This window comes from Chenopodium album, chromosome 15 (assembly GCF_948465745.1).
Source record: "Chenopodium album chromosome 15, dcCheAlbu1.1, whole genome shotgun sequence".
NCBI lineage: Eukaryota > Viridiplantae > Streptophyta > Magnoliopsida > Caryophyllales > Amaranthaceae > Chenopodium > Chenopodium album.
In genome coordinates this window covers 18,951,655-18,974,669 of record NC_137848.1, presented here as the reverse complement: position 1 = coordinate 18,974,669, position 23,015 = coordinate 18,951,655, and the positions used below count along the sequence as shown (strand labels likewise).

The window sequence follows — 23,015 nt, the reverse complement described above, 5'->3', positions numbered from 1 at the left end:
AGTACCGTAACAAAAACAAGCACTGTCATTACCACAAGGACGTGGGGCATAACACGAATGAATGCAACAAGTTGAAAAGATTGCTGGATAAACTAGCCGAGAAGAGCATGCTGAATTTGTACGCCCTGAAGTCAAAATTCACATACACTCGGACAAAAAATCCGAGAAGAAGAAGAATGACGAAGAAAAAGATGATGGAAACAGTACTGACTTAGGATTCATTAATATTTATTTTTCAATGGGATTGATTTATCATTTACACTATATTTATTAATGCAAAAAAATTATTCTTATAGTCAAACCAGCTCATACAAAACACAAACTACTTAAACTATCATCTTTAACAAAAAAAAAATAAAAAAATAAAAAAAACAAAAAACCACTTAAGTTCTCAGTGACAAACAAGCAAAAATATATATAGTCAATTAAAGTAATAAATTTATAATGACTTTAGGCATTGTCCGAGCCAATAACTAGTTTACTTTTAATAACCCCAACTTTCGTTTATTCTGAAACAAACCCAACTTTATGGGTTTTTTTTTTCTTCAGTTCCAAAAATCGGCAACTTGCTAAATAGGTCATTACTGCTGCTATTATTGTTTTGCGAAGGTATTGCGTGTTTACAGACGCACGAATTGTTTGGTGCGGGAGGGTTGGCTGGTATATTTTACTCGTTGGCTTATATGTTTCATGTGTTAGCTGATATGTTTTATTTATTGGCTGATATGGTTTTTTGTGTTGGCTAATATATCCCTTTTGTTGGCTGATATGTTTTTTTTTTCCTTTTGTTGGCTGATATCAGACATAATTTGGCTTATATGTTTTATTAGTTGGCTGATACATTTATTTTGTTGGCTGATATATATATTTTAATTGTTGGCTTATATATTTCATTTTCTTGGCTGATATGATTATTTTGTTGGCTTACCTGTTGCTTTTGTTGGCTAATACACTTCATTTGTTGGCTGAAACGCTTCATTTGTTTGTTGAAACGCTTAATTTGTTGGCTGATATGTCCTTCTGTTGGCTTATATGTATCTTTAGTTGGGTCATGTGCTCCTCTTGTTGGATTAAATGTATCTTTTTGTTGGCTGATATATTCCTTCTGTTGGTTGATAAGTTCCTTTTGTTGGCTAATATACTATTATTGTTGGCTTATATGTATTTTTTGTTGGCTGATAACTTCGTTTTGTTAGCTAATACATTTTTATTAATGTCTTTAATACTAACTGATATGAAATATTAATTGGCTTATATACTACTTGTATTACAAAATATACAATAAGAACAATATTGCATTCTCTCTCCTCTTTCCACTCTTCCTCTCTTTCTTTGATTCGCAAAACATATCGTCCAAGAAAGAGCCGAAGATTTCTCTCTCTCTTCTAATCCTATCACCACCAACACAACCACCATGACACCACCATACTCTCTCTCCTTCCTGCCGTAGCCCCATTCACCACCACCAAACTTTCTCTCCTTCGTCCTTCCTGCCGCCACTAGTACGTAACTAACCTTAAGTAACACCTATAACGTGTTACGTAAAGTGGTAAAAGTGTTATTATAGACAATATGTAACACTTTAGTGGGTGATACATCTGCCCATGTTACATAATGTATTATGTAACACTTTTGGTAGCGTATGGTATCACTTTTAAAAGTGTTACTATAAACCTTCTTAAGTAATGCTTTTTATTATTTTTAGTATCATTTTTAAAGTGTTACTTTTTATTTCTTATGTAACACTTACTTATCTTTAGTAACATTCTTCAATCATATGGTAACATTTTATCCCACTTTATGTATCACTTTTGGAAACTAATGTAACACTTTGTTGCTAATTAGGTATCATTTTTCAATCATCTTTTAATGTAGAGTAACACATTCTTCTACATTATGTATCACTTTTTGCAAACTAATATATCATTTTATTGATTAATAGGTAACATTTATTATTAATATTATAATTATAATAATTATTATTATTTCTACAAATAATATCATTATTTCGAATATACAACTTTTTTTAGATATAAAAATAATATTAATATGTACAACAACCACAAATATGAAACTAACATAAACGATAAACAATCATTTGAAATTCATATAATTTCATAATTTCTTTAAAAAAACATCTACAAACACTAATTTTTTATTTTGGCTAAACAATCTAAGAGTAAAAACAAAGGAAAGTCAACTCTGGTCTCTACATCAGACCACTAAACTCCAAAACAAAAAAAGTAAAATAGTCCGTGGAGTAGCAAACGGACAGCACTAGTAACAGTAGATAGCAGCATACAACACTATCAGGCCAGGAGAGAGCAATGGCAACACACGATGGTGGCAGCAGGCATCAGTAGCAGAACACAACGGTAGCAGGCATCGGTAACAGCAGCAATCAGCAACATACAACAATTTAAGGATATGTTTTGCATCAACAACCACCTATAAGTATAGTAAGAAGAAGTCCTAATATTAGATAAATAGAGGAGATTAAATGACAAGAAATAGTGAAGATTAAATGACAAGAAATCATCTAATTTATTATATAACAAATTCAATACATTATCATAACACCCACGAGCGAGTAAGGGTATAAAGAGCAGATAATGAATGAGTAAACAACAATAATGAATGCTAGACATGTGTGTAAAAATGAACTAAAAGTATAATAGATTAAGAGGATAGTCACCTTAAGATTACCTTATAGTTGCACGTAAAGTAATTTCGCAATTTTGATCCTTAGCAAATATATATACCCAAACAATAGTTGTTAGCTACCGCTATAACCTGTCATGGTTTAAAACTATCAATTATATTTTACCTTACTAGCTAGTAAATACAAACCGCCCAGGTTAGACTATCATCTAGTATGACAAAATCACAAGGTACATTAATCACTATACATAACAAAATGGAATCTTAAGTTGAAACTAGAGCACAAGGTCACTTGAAATATTGAGAGTCCTATATTTTAACTTCAAATATTTTTAAGCTTATAAGCTTTTCGATGTAAGATTAACCATTTGGAAAAAGGAGGTAGACACACACACACATACACACACACAAAACAAAAAATAAAAAATAAAAAAACTAAGAGATAAATCCAAGACATGAGGCAATTAACTGGTGTGGCCTGCAGCTAACATAAACAATCTATTTAATCAGTCACATAGTATATATTTCTTTTTACAATGAATAAAGACAAATAAGAATGAATTTATTAAAATCACCATGCGAATAACCAAAGCATAAATAATAAATTAAAGGTCTTGTAATTCATTACCCTAAGATTATGGCTGGTCACAATGATTAATTACAATAAGAATATAATGAGTTAATGGGGGAAGAGTAATTGCCTTGGTTTAATTGCATTAAACGGTGATCCACCAAACACAATGATAATCTAATTCAGGATGTTAGAAAAAACGTAAAGCAAAAAGCAACTGAAATTAAACTGCAAAGTGAACAAGAAGTAATTATAATTAGCTCTTACTTAGATGACATGAACATGAGTTAATTAAAAGAAGAAAAGGCTTAAATGTGGTACTAATTACCTTGGCCACTAGCGATCTATTGATCCACAATGAGCAACAACTGGGAAAGAGTTGATAAACCGAAATCAAAATATATGCCAAATTAGCTTATCAAGTTTCATAGTGAATGTAATGGCTGATCAATTCTGCATATAATATAATTCCAGCTAAAAAATATCCATAGTTAGAGATAGTGCTGAGTTATAAGAAACAAAGTATAACTTCTAAATAATACGGAGTAATGAGTAATGACATGACTTGCTTTATAGTAAAGTAGGGAAAATTAGAAAAAGGAATATGAGTTTGCAATTACCTTTCAATCTATATACTTGAAAAAGATACAGAGTATTACTTACTTTTAGATGACCTTATACGTACTAACATGCCTTCATACTATGAAATCTGGATACTACTCATGCAACTAATTATTATAGATCATAGAGTGGGTGTCTCATATGCATAAGCAATAGATTATCCGCAAAATAAAAATAACAAAGACCAATTACCAAGCTACCAGCTGTTTGGGGTATTTTTACCCTAAATACTTGGACCAATGAGGGCCTGCCACGTGTCAGAGGCTGGCAAGTCACCTCTGACCAATCCCCAGATGACACGTGGCACTCCCAGATTAATTCTCAGAATTGCGGCCTTCAAGGGCTCAATTCCCCAAATCCGCACTTTTGCGGCGCAGCCCACCTGCCCTAGGTCAGAATGACCTAGTGGAGGGCACTTTTCCCCATGACCCTATAAATAGGGAGATATTCCCCCATTTTGGGGGTATTCACAATCATTTATTACATCCATTTTCTCTCACATCAGAGAATATCTGAGCTTGGAATCCAAGCAGATCCCCACCTTAAATTCCGCACTTTTTATCCTTCTTCAAGTTACTAACTTGATCGTTGGAGGCGGAGCTCCACCCATCCGGAGTCTCCGTTGCTTTTGTAGGTACAGACTCAGACGGATCAATCTTCGAGTTGTAACTCTCCCAAGGGACAAAAACACCCAAAACATTTGGCGCCGTCTGTGGGGAGAGTACCTCAAGATGGTTCAAGATTCTGTACCGATTCCTAACTCTACTACTTTGCAGCCGGTTACTCAACTGGGTAACCTAGAAAATGTTCAATCGGTTATTCAACCGGGTAGCTTTGGAATTCCACAGCTTTCTTCTCAACCTCAGCCTCAGCCGGAGGTCTTTACTGAGTAAGAAGATGATGAGGATGATGATGTGGAGACCTATACAACCAGGGATCGCTCCCTCATCTCTAAGTCCATGCGTTCCAGGGATCAACTGGAACGTGATGAAGACCAGGCGGGTCCAAGCAGGCGGCCAGAAGGGGAAACCCGGAAGGCGAGAGGAGAAGCTCTGGTCACCCGGGATGAGCTCATGAAATTCATGAACTCCTTCAAGGGTGAAATCAAGGAGATGATCAACAAAAACAAGGCTGGCTCTAGCAAGAGTCAGCCGACTAAAAAGACTCCCTCTGTTGGGAGGAAGAAGCCAGTCAAGGACAAGCAGCCAACTCCTCATCCCAAGGAGAAGGCAGCCACAAAACTAGACTGGACTAAAATTCTGTTGCCCAAGAGGCAGTCCCTGCAACAACATCCGGAGGCCATCAAGACGTCTGCTTTCAATGCTCGGCATACCATTAATCGAAGGAGACAACAGCAGTTGTCTGAGTCAGCTTCTACATCAAGCTTTCTAGACAGCTTCAGAGAAACTTCTGCAAGGAACTCACTATCCTTGCATGAGAGTCGGACAGGCGGCAAGACCGTCAACACCGAACCTCAACTCATGATAGGGTCTATGCCATACGCACCCCAGGCGCAGTATGGGCAATATGGCCTCCAATTTATGCAGCCACCCCCATTCGGAGGTCAGGCGGCATACAGCAATGTCCAGCCACTGGACTGGCAGCTCCGGCTGCTGAAGCTTGGTGAACAGCCTTCTGCATTCGCCAAGAATATAACCGAGGCGGCCCAGCCGGCCAAGGTTAAGAATGTGTTGGTGGGTACTTATGATGGTACCACCAACCCTGAAGACCACCTGATGGCATACACCAACCTTATGTGTTTACAGGGTTGGGACGATGCCACCTAGTGTCGTTGTTTTTCGGCTACATTGAAGGGCATTGCCCAACAATGGTTTGGCAACTTGCCAGCCGGATCTGTTGATTGCTTCAAGAAGCTAGCCTTCTTGTTTGCCACCAACTTCTCAATGAAAATCCCTGCTAAGAAAACAAGTTTAGACTTGAGCACCATTAAGCAGGGAGAGAGAGAAGGGCTATGCTTATATGTCAGGCGGTTCAACCTGATCAGAATCCAGATCCAGGGGCTGTCTGACGAGGTAGCATTTATAGACTTCTTTAAGGGTCTGAGAGACGGGTCGAACTTCAAGTTCGACCTTGTCAGAAAAGGGGCATTTACGCTGCAGGCGGCCTTGAGGGAGGTGGAAAGCTATATTCAAGAAACCGACCTCTGCAGGCCTGGCAGCCAGTCGGACTCCAAGATGTCCGACAAGCAAAAAGAGAGCCGGTGTGCTCAGCCGGCAAAGAAAAAAGAAGAGAGCAAGAAAAGAAAAGAAGTCTGGGTTGTCAGTGATTCTGAGCAGCCGTCCTAGAAGAAGAAAAAAGAGTTTAAACCATACGTCCCTAGGTATGAATTTAACAAAGACTCCAACTCCATCCTCATGGAGGTAAAGGACTGGCTGTCTATTGAGAAGCCAAATCCAATGAAGAGTTCCGTCTAGTCACGGAACAAGAACAAATACTGCCAATTCCATGAGGAGGTTGGCCATGACACCAATGACTGCTTCAGTCTTCAGCTAGCGTTAGACCGTCAGGCTGACAAAGGGATGTTGAAGTCCTACATTTCTAAGTCCCCAGCCGAGGCAAAGAAGAAGAATAAGGGTCAGTCCTCCAAGATAACCCACCAGCCTACTAGTAGCTCGGATACCGATAAGGATCCGGTCTACACTATAGCAGGCGGATTCTCATGTGGTGGCCCTACCATCCGGGGCACCAAAGGCCATCTTCGAAAGATGGACAAGGATGATGACGAGCAGGCGTCTGCCAGTTCCACCTTCCCAGATGTCCTTATTACTGAGAAGGACAGAGGCAGCGTCCGCCGTCCGCATGACGACCCGGTCGTCATTGAATGTAAGGTCGCGAACCAATTGGTTGGACGCATCCTTATTGACACCGGCAGCTCGTCGGACATCATCAGCCTCCGGTGCTTGCAGAAGCTGAAATACAACTCCAGCAGCATGCATCCGGTCACCCACCCCTTGGTTGGTTTTGGCGGTAGGATGGTCTACCCAGCCGGAAGAATTGATTTACCCATCCGGCTGGGAGAAAAAGGCCAGGGACGACATATTGTCGTCAGATTCTTGGTCGTTGAGGAGTTGACCGCCTACAACATTATTCTTGGCAGGCCAACCCTCAATGAAGCCAAGGCGGTAATCATCCCGTCTCTCATGCTCATCTAGTATGAGCGGGATGATGGCTCTGTTGGTTCCCTAAACGGGGATCAGAAGACGGCCCGGGAATGCTACCTCTCAGCCGTCAAAGATAATGTGGCCGCAGACGGCCAAGGGAAGGAGCCAATAGACCTTGACAATGTCAAGGATGCCAGTCCACCCCCACCAGCAGCCGGAAAGACAAGGAAAGTTGCACAGCTAATGGAGGTGAAAAAAGAAAAGAAATAGCAATCACTGACCGGTGAACGGTCAGAGGAGCTCCGTCCCCAACCGGCTGGTGAAAGTATTGATCTTGCTCTGGATGACAGCCATCCAGAGCGAACTGTAAAGGTTGGGACGGTTGTTCATGCTGTTCTGGGTGCAGATTTGCACATTCTGCTGAAAGAATTCAAAAACATTTTTGCCTTTGAAGTGGAAGAGATGCCTGGCATCAGCCCGGATCTCGCTGTCCACAAACTTGTCGTGGATCCAAGAATGAAGCCCATCCGGCAAAAGAAAAAAAATCACGGCGAGGATAGAAGTCAGGCGGCAGCTGCATGCTAGGTTCATTCGGCCATGTAATTTACCCGACTGGGTGACGAATGTTGTGCTTGTAAGGAAGCCGAATGGTACCTGGCCGATGTGTGTAGATTACACAGACCTCAACAAGGCATGCCCGAAGGATAGTTATCCACTTCCAAAGATTGACAGCTCAGTCGATTCTACAGCCGGTCATGCCTTGATGAGTTTTATGGATGCCTATTCCGGCTTCCATCAGATACCCCTGTGGAAAAAAGATCAAGAGAAGACGACCTTCGTCACTAATCAGGGGTTATTCTGTTATACTGTGATGTCATTTGGCTTGAAGAATGCGCCGGCTACGTTCCAACGGATGATTAATACAGTCTTCATTAATCAAATTGGGAGGAACGTAGAGGCATATATTGATGACATGATAGTCAAATCCAAGCAGCAGGCGGATCACCTTGCTGATCTATGAGAAACCTTCACCACACTCAGGCGGCATAAGGTTATGTTGAATCATAAGAAATGCGTCTTTGGTGTTGAGTCTGGGAAGTTTCTCGGATTCCTGATTGATCAAAGGGGGATAGAGCCTAACCCTGAGAAGATACAGGCGGTGATTGACATGAAGTCACCCCGCACTGTCAAGGAAGTTCAGAGACTCACTGGTTGCCTGGCTGCGTTGGGGAGGTTCCTCGGCCGGTCAGGTGACAAATGTCTTTACTTCTTCCAAGCAATCAGGAAGAAGACTAGGTTTGAATGGGGGGATGATGCTGAGGCGGCCTTCCAGAAATTGAAAGAACACTTGCACTCTTTGCCAAGGCTTGTTAGTCCTTTGCCTAGAGAAAAGTTGTACATGTACCTAGCCGTCTCAGATCATGCCCTCAGCGCTGTTCTCCTTGCTGAACGAGACGGCATCCAGTTCCCGGTATATTTCATTAGCCATGTGTTAAAGAATGCTGAACTCCGGTACCCCATGGTTGAAAAATTTGGTCTTGCTCTATATATGGCCTTCAAAAAGCTGAAGCCATACTTTCTGGCACATCCGGTTGTAATTTACACCGACCAGCCTCTCAAACGGCCAATGTCTACCTTGGAGTCATCCGGCAGAATGTTAAAGTGGACTATTGAAATGCAAAGTCTTGAAATCACCTATGAACCAAGGAAGGCAGTGAAAGGCCAGGCGTTTGCCGATTTCATTGTTGAAATGACTCGTTCGGTTCCTCCGGATAATGTTAATCAGGTTTGGAAGGTGTATGTAGATGGGAGCTCTACAAAGAACGGCTGTGGTGCAGGCATTATCTATGAATCTCCAGAAGGAGATAAGTTTGAGTATGCACTACGGTTCAAGTTTCAAGCCTCAAACAATGAGCCAAAGTATGAAGCCCTGCTAGCCGGAATCCGCATGTGTAAGGCAGCAGGGGCAACAAAGATTGACGCCTTCTCTGATTCTCAGTTGATCGTTAGCCAGTATGAGGGAAAATATGAAGCAACTCATCCGACTATGATCAAATATCTTCAGGCTGTCAAAGAAGAGGCTGGGTCACTTAAAGAGTTTCGACTGAGTCAAGTGCCCCGGTCAGATAACAACCAGGCGGATGCATTGTCAAAATTGGCATCCTCCGCTTGCCATGATACGCCTCGGTCAGTCTTTTGGGAAGTTCTGGAAAAAAGAAGTATATATGAAGAGCCCATTAGAATTCTGGACCGAAGTTCTACCTGGATGGATGGCATCCGGGCGTATCTAACAGACGGCATGCTTCCTGATTCACCACAGGAAGCAGCCGTCATGAAGAAGATAGCAGCTAACTTCGAGATGAGAAGCGAAGAACTCTTCAAGGCTGGATTTCTCAAGCCCTTGCTGAAGTGTGTTAGCCCAGAAAAGGGGAAAGAGGTTCTCGAAGAGCTACATGCGGGATTTTGCGCCTCCCACATAGGCGGCAAGTCCCTAGCCGTTAGAGCCAAACGACATTATTTTTGGCCTACCCTTGAGGAAGACGCCAAGGGATTTGTGAAGAAATGTGACAAATGCCAAAGGTTTGGCAAGCTTATACATCGCCCGGCTACTGATCTGACGGCAATCCACAGCCTTGTTCCGTTTGCTAAATGGGGGATGGACATTTTGGGTCCTTATACGCCTGCTCCAGGCGGAAAGCGCTATATTTTGGTGGCTGTGGATTACTTCACCAAGTGGGTGGAGGCGGAGGCACTTAAGAATATGAAGACAAAGGATGTCATCTCTTTCATTTGGAAGAACATCATCACCTGGTTTGGGGTACCTTTGTCTATGGTATTTGACAACGGCCCTCAGTTTGAGACGCCCCAGCTCAAGACTTGGTTGGGAGATCAAGGGATCTCAAGTTACTTTGCCTCAGTCGGCCGTCCTCAAGCAAATGGCCAGGTTGAGGCTTTCAACAAACTCATCTCAAACGGCATAAAAAAGAAAATTGAAAGAGCCGGTGGTTTATGGGCAGAAGAATTGATTCATGTCCTATGGGCCATCCGAATAACTGCCAAAGGGTCAACCGGGGAAACTCCATTTCTCATGGTGTACGGTGCTGAAGCCGTCTTGCCCATTGAACACTATGAGCCCACGCTCAGAGTGATGCTCTATGATGAAGAGGCAAATTGGGAGGCCATGCGGCTGGCATTGGACTCTCTCCCGGAACGCAGGGGCAATGCTGCCTTGAGTCATGAGATTTACCGTCTGAGAATGACCAGAGCCTACAACAAAATAGTACACAAACTCCCTTTGAAAGTGGACGATTTTGTGTTACGCAAATGGAGGCAACCGGTAGGGCCAATGAGCTTTGAAAGCTAACTCCAAATTGGGAAGGCCCCTACCGGATCTATGAAGAAGTAAGAGACGACACCTACCGCCTGAAAACCCCAGACGGTAGACGCCTGCCTAGAAGTTGGAATGTGGACAACTTGAAAAAGTACTACTTCTGAGACCTGTAAATTTTTGTAACAAAGAGTATTAATGAAAAGTGCTTTTTGTTTTCAATTATGTTTGCTTTTCTTATTTCCGTCTGGGTTTTCCCCATACGGGTCATTTTTTTAAAGAAACAATGTCTAAGTTTTAGTATCTCACTTAAACGTCTGAATGACATGAGGCCAATGGCCAGATAACAAACTAAGTTTGAAACTTAGTATTAAATTCAAATGTCGGTAGTGACATGCCTACCTGCTCGTTCTACGTATCCATACAGACGGCAAAGATTGAACGGTTAAATTAGCCAACTCATAGTCGTCTGACTTGAATTGCTCCTAGGAACGTTTAAGACTGTGAACTTCCGGATGCCCTAGACATCAACCGGAGTATTATCACAAGCTCTTACTTAGGATTTTTTCATTATATAAAAAAAAATTTATGTACTCCCCTAATTCGGGCAAAACTTTTCGCGTGACGGCCATGATTGTTAACCAGACGGTCAAGTACCGCCTGAGGCAGAGGTTGTGTGCCTGTTATTTATCTGGTTGTGTACTTGGTTTGGGGCAATCACTATTGTGATTGATTATCTTACAAACATCTCATACTCTCCAAGTATAAGAAGTTTTCAAGACAATCAATCAGTTTCAGATGAAACCAACCACACAGCCGTCCAGGGGCAAGGACAACCGGATTGGTACCTGCCGCATGCTTTTCATAAGTTAGGCAAAATCACAAGTATATATCAAGTGTATATGCAAAAGTGAAAAATAGAAAAAAATTGTGCAAGTATAAAAAACCGACTGAGTCGGTATACTTCATAGATATTTAAAATTGGCACAAAGGCCAAAACAATTGTTAACCGGAATCACATCCGGTGAAGAAACCAATGTTACCCGACTCCACAGTCGGTAAAAATACATAACATACTCGGCACGCAGGCCGGAAAGACAAAGAAATTTGGCATACTGCCGCAGAAATACAAGAAAAGGAGAGCTACTCAGTGGGCTGCTCCGGCTGGACCTGACCTGTAGGGGAAACTCCCTCTGGATCAGCAGCCTCTTCAGGCTAGACATCCTTGTTGCTCTGTTCCCCCTCTTCCTCCTCCGGCTCCTCGTCATCCGAGACCTCAGCCCCCTGCTCAGCTGCCCAAACCTTGAAACGAGGTGGAGCTGGGTCACCAAGGACTTCGGCATCGTACACCGCAGTGGTGTAATCATACCGAAGTTTGGACACCTCGAAGTCAACATCCGGGTAGAGGAGCCCCCAAGCCATTTTCAGGCGGACTTCATTGTCCCGCTCATTCTCATTGATGAGTCGGCTCTGCTCAGCGTCGAGCTCCTCTTTGTGCTTGGCCTTCAGGGTGGCCATCTCGGCAACCAGCCGGGAGTTATCCTTCCGGAGATTCGCATTCTCCTTATCGGCTCCCTCCAAGGCCCTGAGATCCGACCCGACATTTTTCAGCTGAAGCTCAAGATCATTGATCCGGTTGGTAGCCGCGTCGTTAGCAGCCGTCAGGGTCTTGACCAGCTCCTCCTGTTTCAACTCCACTGCTTTAATGGCAAGATCAGACATATAATATGCATATTCAGTAGAGTTGAGGTTTTGTTGAGCCCTCTTCTTGGCATCATTTACCTCATCTTGTTTTTTCCTGAAGGGCACCCGGAGCCCATCCACCCGGACCATAACCTACATAGGGTCAGCCGGAAAATCAGAGACTTAGTAAAAAAAAAAAAGAAAAAAAAGAAAAAGAGGAATGAAACGAAAAGAAACTAAGTGGCAAGTCCAACTTACCTCCGCCAGCTGACCTAGAATCTGGTCAAAATCTACCTCATGGCGGTTGGGGACGGAGTTCTTCTCCGACTGGGTGAGAGTTCTCACCATTCGCCATATCTGGGGCCCAGAAGTAGCATCTGCACCATATGAAGTACTTGGTGAGAGACTAGCAGCATATTTGACATTCATTCTTTGCCGGCTGCTGACTGACCCCCCGGAAGGGTCGACCATTGTCTTGACTCGCATAAAGTCAAGCGGTCAAGGAATCTCAATCTTACCTTTGGCGTCAACTCTCGCCGTCTCCTCCCCTCCGACTGCAGCACCACCTGCAGCTTTGAGTGGCTCGCCACTCTTTGATGCCTCTAGGGCATCCAGCTTTTTCTTGCCTTCTTTCTCTGAGTTTTCACTCAGAGACTTCAAGGCAGCAGGGCTCTTGCCTCCGGTTACTGGGCGGTCTTTGGCAGTAGAGCCAGAGACTGATGAGCTTTTCCTCCCGGCTTTGGCAACCGGTGCTTTCAATTACTCATCCCCAGGTCTTTTTAAGACCTTTGTAATGGAGCGGGGGAGAATGCCAGTAGAAGCCTGCAAAACAAAATGAAAGTTAGTCATCCGGCATCAAAGGATCTTGAAAAAATTTAAGACAAAATATAGATGATCTTACCCCGCCTTTCCTGACCTCCTTGGCCTCTGCGGCTGCCTTTTTGGCCGATACCGACTCCTTGCGGAGCTGCGTGGCATACTTGGCCGGTGTTTTTGCAGGGTCCACCATGTTTCTTGCTTCTTCTGCAAAAAACAAAAAAAAAAAAAAAAAAAAAATTAGAACAAGAATAATTGAAATCACTGAAGTATAAAATGCAGACGGCAAATTGCCGGGTGGGTGAGTGAGTCTACCCTTGGAAAACATGGTGCTCAACCCACAGGTGGACAAGAATCTCTCGTCCGAGAAAAAATCCGGATGGGGGATCCAGTTTTTTGGTACAACTAAATGAGACCCATCCCCCAAGGGCTCAGTTGTAGTTTTGAAAAACTCCGGCTCTATTATTTGCTCCCTGGCCTTGGTAGACAGAGTCGGGCGCACGCATTTCTGGCCCACCAAAGCCGGCTCCTTGTTGTAGCGCCCGAGAATTTCATTCATCTTCAAGGAAGGGGAGGAGATCAAGTACCACTTGTCTTTCCATCCTCCCCATTTGGACACCCTTTCCAAAGTCATCAAGTATTCCGGGAGCGTGGAAATAGTGTACCACGCCCCGTATCCGCCTGGGGCACTCTTCAGGTAGTGCATATGGGCGAATGCAGTAAAGCTGGGCTCAATATCCTGGAGCTCGCAAGCGGCAATGTAGCTCAGAATATTGACCCAAGAGTTTGGGGTCAATTGCCACACTCCCAAATCGTACCCCTTCAAAATTTTCCGGATGCCTTTGTGAAGGGGGAAGCGGAGGCCGGCTTCTATCACCGCCTCATAGCAAACGAAATAGTTGTTTGCGTTGTCAATATCGTCCCCCCCAAGCCATTACAGCATTGGCAGGCGGGACTATGATATCTCATCCCTCTCCAAAGGGATGTTGCTGCTTGAAGGCCTTGAAGCCACTTTCCAGGAGAGAGATATCTCCCGGCCGCATCCTGGTCTTCGTAGGATCCGGATTTTCTATTACTTTTGCTGAACGGCGATACGCCTCAGCAAGGTCCTCTTGGTCAAAGCCGGATGACTCGGCCTCTGACCTCTCAGCGGCTTCGCCGCCTGAGTTATTTTGTTGCTCTGGAGAGGAGGCGGTTTCCTCACCGTCTCCCTCTTCCCTTTCGTTGCTCGAGGAAGTGGAGGGGGCATCCTCCTAGGAGTCACTTTGCTCAGGACCTTCATAGTCCTCTTCCCTCACTACTTCATCAGCGGGCACTTCCCTAGTGCGCCGCCGCCTGGGTTTAGTAGCCGTTTGTTTTACTCTAGCCATTGTGTCCTGCACAGACACAGAGAGGGAGGAAGCCGGAGATGAGCAAAGCATTTCTGAAACTCCAGACAAGGCACCCCCGGTTCTAGACTCAGCCGTACCAGGAGACCGGCTGAATGTCCTAGGCAGTGCCGTGTGTGCGGATGGAGAGTCCATTTTTATTTTTAGAAAAACTGATGTATACAGCCGGAAATGAATGTATACAAGCTAAAAGAAGAAAAAACTAAAAGAAGGGAACGTATAGTTACCTTACTTTAAGTTCTGAAAATCTGAAAACAAGCAACAACCGGTGACCGGGTGACTTTAAGAAAGCACACGGAGATCTTGAATATGCTAGAACGCAACCGGGATCAGAGCAACTCTCTCTAGAATCTCCTTTTCTCTCTCTAAAAAGTCAATGAAAATTGAAAAGTGAAGAGGAGAGAGGGGGGTAAATCCCTATTTATAGGGGGTGAAACGGTGGAATTCCCGTCACACCTCCGTTAAAAGAGCCGTTTTTACTGTTCACCTTTCACGGGTGGACACGTGTCACAGGCACCACGTGGTCTGCCACGTGCCACCTGTAAGGGGCAAATGTTTGGGGTATTTTTACCCTAAACACTTGGACTAATGAGGGCCTGCCACATGTCAGAGGCTGGCAAGTCACCTCTGACCAATCCCCAGCTGACACGTGGCACTCCCAGATCCATTCTCAGAATTGCGGCCTTCAAGGGCTCAATTCCCCAAATCCGCACTTTTACGGCGCAGCCCACCTGCCCTAGGTCAGAATGACCTAGTGGAGGGCACTTTTCCCCATGACCCTATAAATAGGGAGATATTCCCCTATTTTGGGGGTATTCACAATCATTTATTACATCCATTTTCTCTCACATCAGAGAATATCTGAGCTTGGAATCCAAGCAGATCCCCACCTTAAATTCCGCACTTTTTATCCTTCTTCAAGTTACTAACTTGATCGTTGGAGGCGGAGCTCCACCCATCTGGAGTCTCCGTTGCTTTAGCAGGTACAGACTCAGACGGATCAATCTTCGAGTTGTTACTCTCCCAAGGGACAAAAACACCCAAAACACCAGCTATGAAAATCGCCTCAGCATATAACCAAAATTGCCAAAGTTAACAACAACAATTATATTTTCAAGACTTCCCGTATGCATAAGAAAAGAAGTAAACCCTTAACATGGCATTGCCTTCAATTTCTACATCTCTTTCCCCCACTTTTACATGGATTTTTGACAAGCTTATGAAGAATCAATTTAGAAATTAAAAGAAAGTAATCAAATTATAATTGGTCATATTAATTAGTCAATAAAGATCAAATACAACATAAATCAAAGAAGCAGTAATAAAAAAAGAAGAAAAAACAAAAATTCCAAACTCATCTAAATATACACTTTAACCAATTCAGATGCATGCGAAATTTAGTATAAAAAATAGTGAAATTAAGCATGTTATTAGGAAAATTTAATATGAAAATATTGAAATTAAACATGTTAATAGGAAAATTCAACATCAAATTAATAAATCATCAACAAAATCAGAGAGAGGGAGTTGAAACCCTAACTTTAATTAGATCAAATTCTTGTTGATAATGGAAGGAAGAGGGAACTGAACTAACCGTAACCTTAACTTTAAGATGGAGGCCGCCGAGGATGGAGGTCAGGAGGTGGCAATCATTGTCTTTGGAGGTGGAAATTGCTGCTTCTTCAACTTGGAGTATGGGCTGTTGTAAATCTTCAAGTTGGAGCACGGATTGCGATTGATGGAGTGGTGGACTGGGGCTACATTGGAGCACCGTGAGCGAGAAGGGGGTAGCGGTGGAAGCCGAGGAAAGGAGGTGTTGTGTAAAGAGACAATGAAAGCTCGAGGGGTGGAGAAATACGAGGGAGGAAGAAAGTTGTGAGGCTGTGACTGTGATGGTCCATTTTAATAAAAATATTTGTTAAAAAAAGAAAAAGATGATTCAACAAATTAATTTTTTTTAAGAAAACAAATGTTACAATCAGGTGCTACCTAATATCAAAGTGTTCGATAAAGTGTTACCTAATATTAAAGTAAGTGTTACAAAAAACGTTACCTAATACCATAATGTTACAAAAGTGTTACGTAAAACTCAAACAATCATGAAAATTTTAAAGTGTTACCAATGGGTGTTACTTAAGCCCAATTTTGTAGTAGTGCGCAGTCCCCCCACCAACACAACCACTCTCTCTCCATCCTGCCACAGCCCCCATCGACCACCACAATCTCCCTTATTCCTGCCGCACACAGCCACCACCACAAATCCTCACGCCACCTCCAAAATTGCAGCACCACCGTCCACAAATCGCCACCAGCAGCGTCCAACCACCGTCCACAAACCGTCGCTCACCGAACCCACCGCACCCACCGACCACATCCTACTAGCCGCACCTCACATGCACCGCAACTCCACCACCAATCACCTCCAAATCCAGCCACCACAACATTAGCCCCTGCACACCTACCTATACTTTCGGGTGCGGGTGCCCGCACCCTATACTTTGCATATTGTTATATACTTATGTACCTCCAAATGCAACATCCATATTGCACGCTCCAAGAGGTGATCATTTGTTTGATACGGAGCAAATTGTGCATTGGGAACTTGTGTAATAAGTCTAAGTCCCACATTGATACAAAAAAGTAAATAATCAAGTTTAAATATGCTGCTCTAAACTAATAGAGTACCTATCTACTATAGATGGGTATAGCCTTGTACTAATTCAAGGTCATTTAGTATGCCCTCAGCTTTGATGGTGTATTTAGCCATCCGGTAAAGGTGGATAAATCAAGGATTTAATTGAAAGGCTAATTAAACATGATGTTGTTTGTTATAAGTAGAAAGGGATCTAACTTGATCCAATTGTGCTATGTCTACCAAAACCCAAAAGGACAAAAGAATGAAAAAATGTACTCAGTAGTCCGTATATAGTATTCGTACCAATATAAGTAACTTAATCACATTGCATTACGTCAAACAAAATTAATACTCCGTACTAATTAAAAACTTAATTACATTGCATGCATTATATATTTATATTCGTACTCAAAGTCTATTTAGTTTTCCATAAACCTCTTAAACTTCCGCTGCTAATGTAATTATTATAACCATTCACTTTCACTTTTACCTATAAAAAAGTTATAGAATTAAAAATCAAAGTTAATCACAAATTAATCTAAAGCACCTTCATCTTCATTTTCTTTAGTCTTTACCTAGCATGTAAGTTATGCATTAGTGCCTTTGCTTCCCTTCTTTAATGTCTAAAGCATAATCTCCTTTTTTATGATAGACTTTTGATTTTAATCTGCTTTGTAGGAACATTATTTTGCTTATTGACTAAGAGTTTACTCCAAGTCAACGTCAACCTCGTACCAACGTAACATTTTCTTTAACACTTGTTGCAAATTATTCTTGTTTCAATTCTGAGGTTAGTTTCTATTTTTGTAGTCATTGGAAATTTTGACACATGAATTTTCGTGGAAGCAGAATTTGATCATCTACATGCATTTGGCACTGGACAAGTCTAATAGCCAAAACAAATGGGAAGGGACTAGCACAGGTTTACTAGATTTGGTGTTTTCTTGGTCTTTTCGAGACGTGCTTAACAAGGATTTGTACAAGGATAAGGTACCATTCTACTCCATCATATCTTCTAATCATAAAAATCATTATACAAGTTATTGATATACTCCGTGTGCACTTTTTATTATATAAGTCTAAATGTCTAATGACGGATCTAGGAATTTTAAATACGGGTTTAAAAATTTCGTCCCTGATTACTATTTGTCTTGTACTCTTGTGTCAGTTGTGTGACATTTTGATTTATTCCAGTTTCTTTGACAAGTGTTTATGTTGATTATGTATCAATTTGATAATCTTTATGTTTTGGTTTAAGATTGATACTCAAGCATTTTGGAGGAATCAAACATATAACAATATCAACAATGGTATAATTAATGGCGACCACAAAGAGGCATAGTGTCTTCAATGGAAACCTTAGAAATATGTTTTGAGTTGGAGATCATGTAGTAGTAGTCTCAATTTTGCTGATCAAAAGGCCAAATAGTTGCAATACCTAGTGAACAACAAATGCTTTTTGTGCTATTAACAGATCATTTGAAAAATTATGATCATGAACAGGTGAAACGTATTCCAAAGGTGTTTTCATCAACTACTCAGTATACAAATGCGTTCAAAACCCCACTTGTGGAGGAAACTCGAGCGAGTTTATGCTCAGGAATGGAATCCGTTGGCAATGCCCCTGCTTGCGAGATATCAAGTATCGAGTTATCTAAAGATTATAAGCCTCCTAAGGAGTTTTATTACAACATTTTGACTAAAAAGTTCACTGATTTCAAGAACAATGGAGGACATTATGAGCCAGAGCCAGGGGACATCATTGTTCTTTCGAATATTAAGCCGAGAAGGATTGAAGATTTGAATAGGCCTGGACAGACCTTTGTTGTTGCCTTGGTTGCGACAATGGAGGATGGTTCTGACATGACTCGAATTCTCTCATCAAAGGAACTTGGTGGTTCGGAATTGTTACCTAAGCGTCATATGGGTGTAAGAGTTTTCGCGACTTACTTGATCAACTTGATAACAAATACGAGGATTTGGAAAGCACTTCATCCTGATCCTCTTGGTGTGAGCATGAACCTACTTCTTAAAGTTCTTCAACCTAACTCTCACGTAAGGAACAATATTTCTCTATCTGTTATGAATAAGTTGCAAAATTTCGTGACTTTAAGAGTAACTTGTGAATGTGATATTACAAATTTCATTTAGATGTAGTACATGGTATCTGAAAAGAAGAAAAAATTTGCTTTAAGGGAAATTTTTGTTAATCATGATAATGATTTTCGACATTATCATTAACTCGAAAATTTTCAAGTCATCTGTCATTGTGAGGATTGGCCTAATGGCCTGCACTCAGAAGTTAAAATTGCATTTGTTACATTAGTACTGATAGTGATTGAATTCCTTTTTCTACAGTCTTGTCTGTGGTTACAGGCAGGTGAGGAGTGCACTATATGCGTGTCTGGTGGTAACTGTAGCAATGTGAATCCAAGTATACGAGAGGCAATCGATTCTTTCAAGCTAGACGAGTCACAGAAAACTGCTGTTTTTAGCAGTATTCTGATGAGAAAATGCTCACACAAGAAAGACAACATGAAGCTCATATGGGGTCCTCCAGGGACAGGGAAAACAAAAACAGTTGCTTCGCTTTTATTTTCACTTTTCAGGTTGAAATGCAGAACATTAGCCTGTGCTCCGACCAACATTGCAGTTCTGCAAGTCGCGAAAAGGCTGATGGACATACTCTCACAGCCTCTGAAGTATGATACTTATGGCTTGGGTGATGTGGTTCTTTTTGGTAATGGTGAGCGAATGAAGGTAGACGAACATGATGAGCTGTTAAATGTGTTTTTAGATTATCGAGCAGAAGTTCTGTCTAAATGCCTTTCGCCTATAAACGGTTGGAAGCATACTTTAGATTCAATGATATCTTTACTTGAAGAGCCTGAAGAGCAATACCAAAAATACTTGCGGGACAGAACTGTTCTTGATGATGATGAAGAGGAGGAGGAGGAGAGCGACGATGAAAGTGATGATAGCAGCGAAAGAGATGGTGCAAAATGTAAGGGGTTGAAGAGGGATGACAGAAGAAAGCACTGGAAAGAAGTAATTGATCAATCAATGAAACAAAGCGACAAGAACTCCAAGGATCAGAAGTATAGATCTTATGACAATTTGTTGTCATATGAAAAGTTTGTGAAGCAGAGGTTCTTTTATGTAGGAGAACGTTTAGCGTTCTTAATGAAGAATCTTTACACCCATCTACCAACATCGTTTATTTCATTGGATGCAGTAAAGAGCATGATTAGCCTAATTGAACTTTTTAATATTCTTCGAGATGCAAGAGAAAAAGTTGATCCTAACCATAAGTTGACGATGAAGAGGAACGAGTTTCTTCAAATTCTCAAGTCCCTTCCTGAGTATTTCTCTGTTCCAATATTAGCTTATTCTGACATACAAACAATCAAGGATTTCTGTTTAAAAAACGCTCATTTAATCTTCTGTACTGCCTCGAGTTCTGCTAAAATGCAAACTGAAGGCATGGAACCAGTGGAATTGTTAGTCATTGATGAAGCCGTGCAGCTTAAAGAATGTGAATCCTTGATTCCCTTACAGATTCCCGGTCTCAAGAACGCCATTTTGATAGGCGATGATAAACAGCTTCCAGCAATGGTTCAAAGCAAGGTCTGAAATTAGTCTTGTATAGTATTACTGAAAATTATTATTTCTTGGTTAAATTATTGTTTTAATCTTTTTGAAGGTTGCTGAAAATGCTGATTTTGGACGGAGCTTGTTCGAAAGATTAGCAAATTTAGGCCAAAAGAAGCATCTTCTTGAGATTCAATACCGGATGCATCCGTCCATAAGTTTGTTTCCGAATGAAGAGTTCTATGGAAATCAGATTACAGATGGTCCAAATGTGAAAGAAATAACTTACTGTAAAAACTTTCTTCAAGAAAAAATTTATGGAACTTATTCTTTCATCAATGTATCTAGAGGAAACGAGAATTTCGACAAAGGTCATAGCCCCAGAAATCTAGTAGAGGCAGCAGTTGTTTGTCAAATTGTTGTAAAGCTCTTCAAGGGTGAGCCTACTAACTATTTAGTAGTATTTATATATGAATTCAATAACATAAACAAAAATTTGAATTTCCACAATAAGTAATTTGCTTTATTGTGCAGAGTATTGTAACACAGGGAAAAAAGTAAGTGTGGGAGTAATTTCACCTTACAAGGGTCAAGTTGGTCTGATTCAAGAAAAAATAGGAAGGCGGTATGAGACTTACAAGGACAGCGGTTTTTCAGTGAGTGTTCGTTCAGTTGATGGATTTCAAGGCGGAGAGGAGGACGTAATTATAATCTCAAGTGTTCGAAGCAATGGGAATGGATCGGTTGGCTTCTTGAATAATCATCAAAGGACAAATGTAGCTCTAACTAGAGCAAGGTAGGTGTTAAGCAGGCTAGAGTTATGTTGTTTTACTTTGAAAATTTCTGTTTTGAGTGTTTTGTTGATGGTTTTTGATATTGTAGGTACTGTCTATGGGTAGTAGGGAATGGAGCTACCTTAACTAAAAGTGGATGTGTTTGGAAGCAGCTTGTGATTGATGCCAAAATGCGAGGATGTTATTACAATGCAGACGAGGATAAAGATCTTGATAGAGCAATGACAGCAGCAGTACTCAATACTGAAGTCGATCCTGCAGAATCTTTGTCAAGCAGGTTAGCTGGAATTCAGATAAGTAACGGCAGTCAGGGAGAATTGAGTTCCTTATCTAGGTTAGTATCATATATACAACACTTTGTTCTATGTTAGATGAAATACAATTCAAAGTGCTTGCTATATTACTTTTTATGTGCTGTTTTAATGTTTAACAGAAACAATTTCGAGTCGAAAAGGGAGAGAGGAAGTTCCATAATTGGATACAGAAGATGGTGAAGGAATTGAACAAGATTGGAAGGAAACAGAACTTGCTGGTTTATAGTCGACTTTCCATTCTCCTCTTTTTACTCTAAAGTATTTAACCTATTACATGCTACTAGCTAGTGTTTTCATGTTATATTACTTTCGGATATGGTGTTGGATACGTGACAATATATCTTGACACACAAAAGAATCATGTCCTAATTCTTTACTTTTTAGACATTTATATTTTCACTTGGTATTTATATTTTCCTTTATATTCTTGTATTTCCTCACCCTTTCCATCTCTTCCTTTGATCCTTTCCATTGAAATAATAAAAAATTGCAAAATTATCCGGCCAATTTCATTTAAGCCTTTGTATACATCATAGAATACACATTATTACAAGGCAAAAGCTAACGAACGCCCAGAGGATGTTGGATAAGCTAGCTAAAAGTAGAAATATTAAATTAAAATTAACATTAATTGATCAACGCGTAATTTTGTCATGCTTTCTCAAATTAATACCGTTTTAAATAATATTTGAAATGCTTATATAACGCCCCGAGGGCGTTCGTTAGCAAGATCTTTATTACAAATCAAACAAGACTTGAGAAATTTTTTCTTTATAGATTGTCATACACAAGTAAAAATTTAGTCAAATCAGATAATCAGATTCAGTGGCGAAGCCAGGATTTATAATCTGGGGGGACAAATTTTTGAGGTTAATGTTTTGGCAAAAATCTCAAGAAAAAAATTGATCACTTAAATTGTTTAATATTTATTTGAAATCACATACGCCAATTATTTCTATATGGCAAAAGAGGAGTAAAAAAGTTTTAAGGTATATTAAGAAAATCATCCAACAAAAATGAATAAAGTAATGTTTGTTAACCCAATTCCAAGTTATGTAATCCCATAATTGATAAATATGAATTAATTGCCTTATTATAAAGTCCTATAAAATCAAATAATTAGCTTTTAAAAAAATTGATGGTAGCTTAGATATGAAGGGTCCGAGTTTGAGTTACATTCGAAAAACAGAAATGCAACTTTCTCAAATATATCATATTATTACTAATGTATTTTGTATGTATAAATAAAATTTAAAACTTTGTAACAAACAATTAATTAATAGTAATCTATTAATTAGAAATGTAAAAAATAAAAAAAAATTAGAGTTTAAGCACACTTAGTTAAAGAAGTAACCCATTAATAATCACTATCAACAAATAGAGTATGTAATCCAAAAACAAGAAAAAAAGTAAAATTTAAAAGGTTGTTGAACAATAGAGTATGTAATCCAAAAACAAGTAGGAAAAAAAATAGCTGTAAAAATAATAGAG

General features: G+C 40.8%; 2 protein-coding genes across 2 annotated transcripts; both read left to right on the top strand.

Moving 5' to 3' along the window:
- The first annotated feature begins 15,928 nt into the window (after positions 1–15,928).
- LOC145580938 (uncharacterized) lies at positions 15,929–20,458 on the top strand. Its single transcript, XM_081638018.1, has 4 exons — positions 15,929–16,003; positions 17,636–17,815; positions 18,329–18,880; positions 19,184–20,458. Exons 1-4 carry the CDS (start codon positions 15,929–15,931, stop codon positions 20,456–20,458), a joined length of 2,082 nt encoding a protein of 693 aa, XP_081494144.1.
- Positions 20,459–20,584: 126 nt separating this feature from the next.
- LOC145582040 (putative helicase MAGATAMA 3) lies at positions 20,585–21,733 on the top strand. The gene is made up of 4 exons (XM_081639075.1): positions 20,585–20,853; positions 20,951–21,212; positions 21,299–21,544; positions 21,644–21,733. The coding sequence occupies exons 1-4, from the start codon at positions 20,619–20,621 to the stop codon at positions 21,702–21,704; spliced, it is 804 nt and encodes a 267-aa protein (XP_081495201.1). The 5' UTR covers positions 20,585–20,618; the 3' UTR covers positions 21,705–21,733.
- Positions 21,734–23,015: the final 1,282 nt, after the last annotated feature.

Excerpts from the sequence above, each read along its gene's own strand:
- LOC145580938 (XM_081638018.1), top strand. The coding sequence starts at position 15,929 with ATGGAGTGGTGGACTGGGGCTACATTGGAGCACCGTGAGCGAGAAGGG. Across the intron at positions 16,004-17,635 it reads GTGGAAGCCGAGGAAAGGAG|TCATTGGAAATTTTGACACA; the intron begins GTGTTGTGTAAA and ends CTATTTTTGTAG. Across the intron at positions 18,881-19,183 it reads TTCTTCAACCTAACTCTCAC|TCTTGTCTGTGGTTACAGGC; the intron begins GTAAGGAACAAT and ends CTTTTTCTACAG.
- LOC145582040 (XM_081639075.1), top strand. The coding sequence starts at position 20,619 with ATGCATCCGTCCATAAGTTTGTTTCCGAATGAAGAGTTCTATGGAAAT. Across the intron at positions 20,854-20,950 it reads TGTTGTAAAGCTCTTCAAGG|AGTATTGTAACACAGGGAAA; the intron begins GTGAGCCTACTA and ends TTTATTGTGCAG. Across the intron at positions 21,213-21,298 it reads GTAGCTCTAACTAGAGCAAG|GTACTGTCTATGGGTAGTAG; the intron begins GTAGGTGTTAAG and ends TTGATATTGTAG.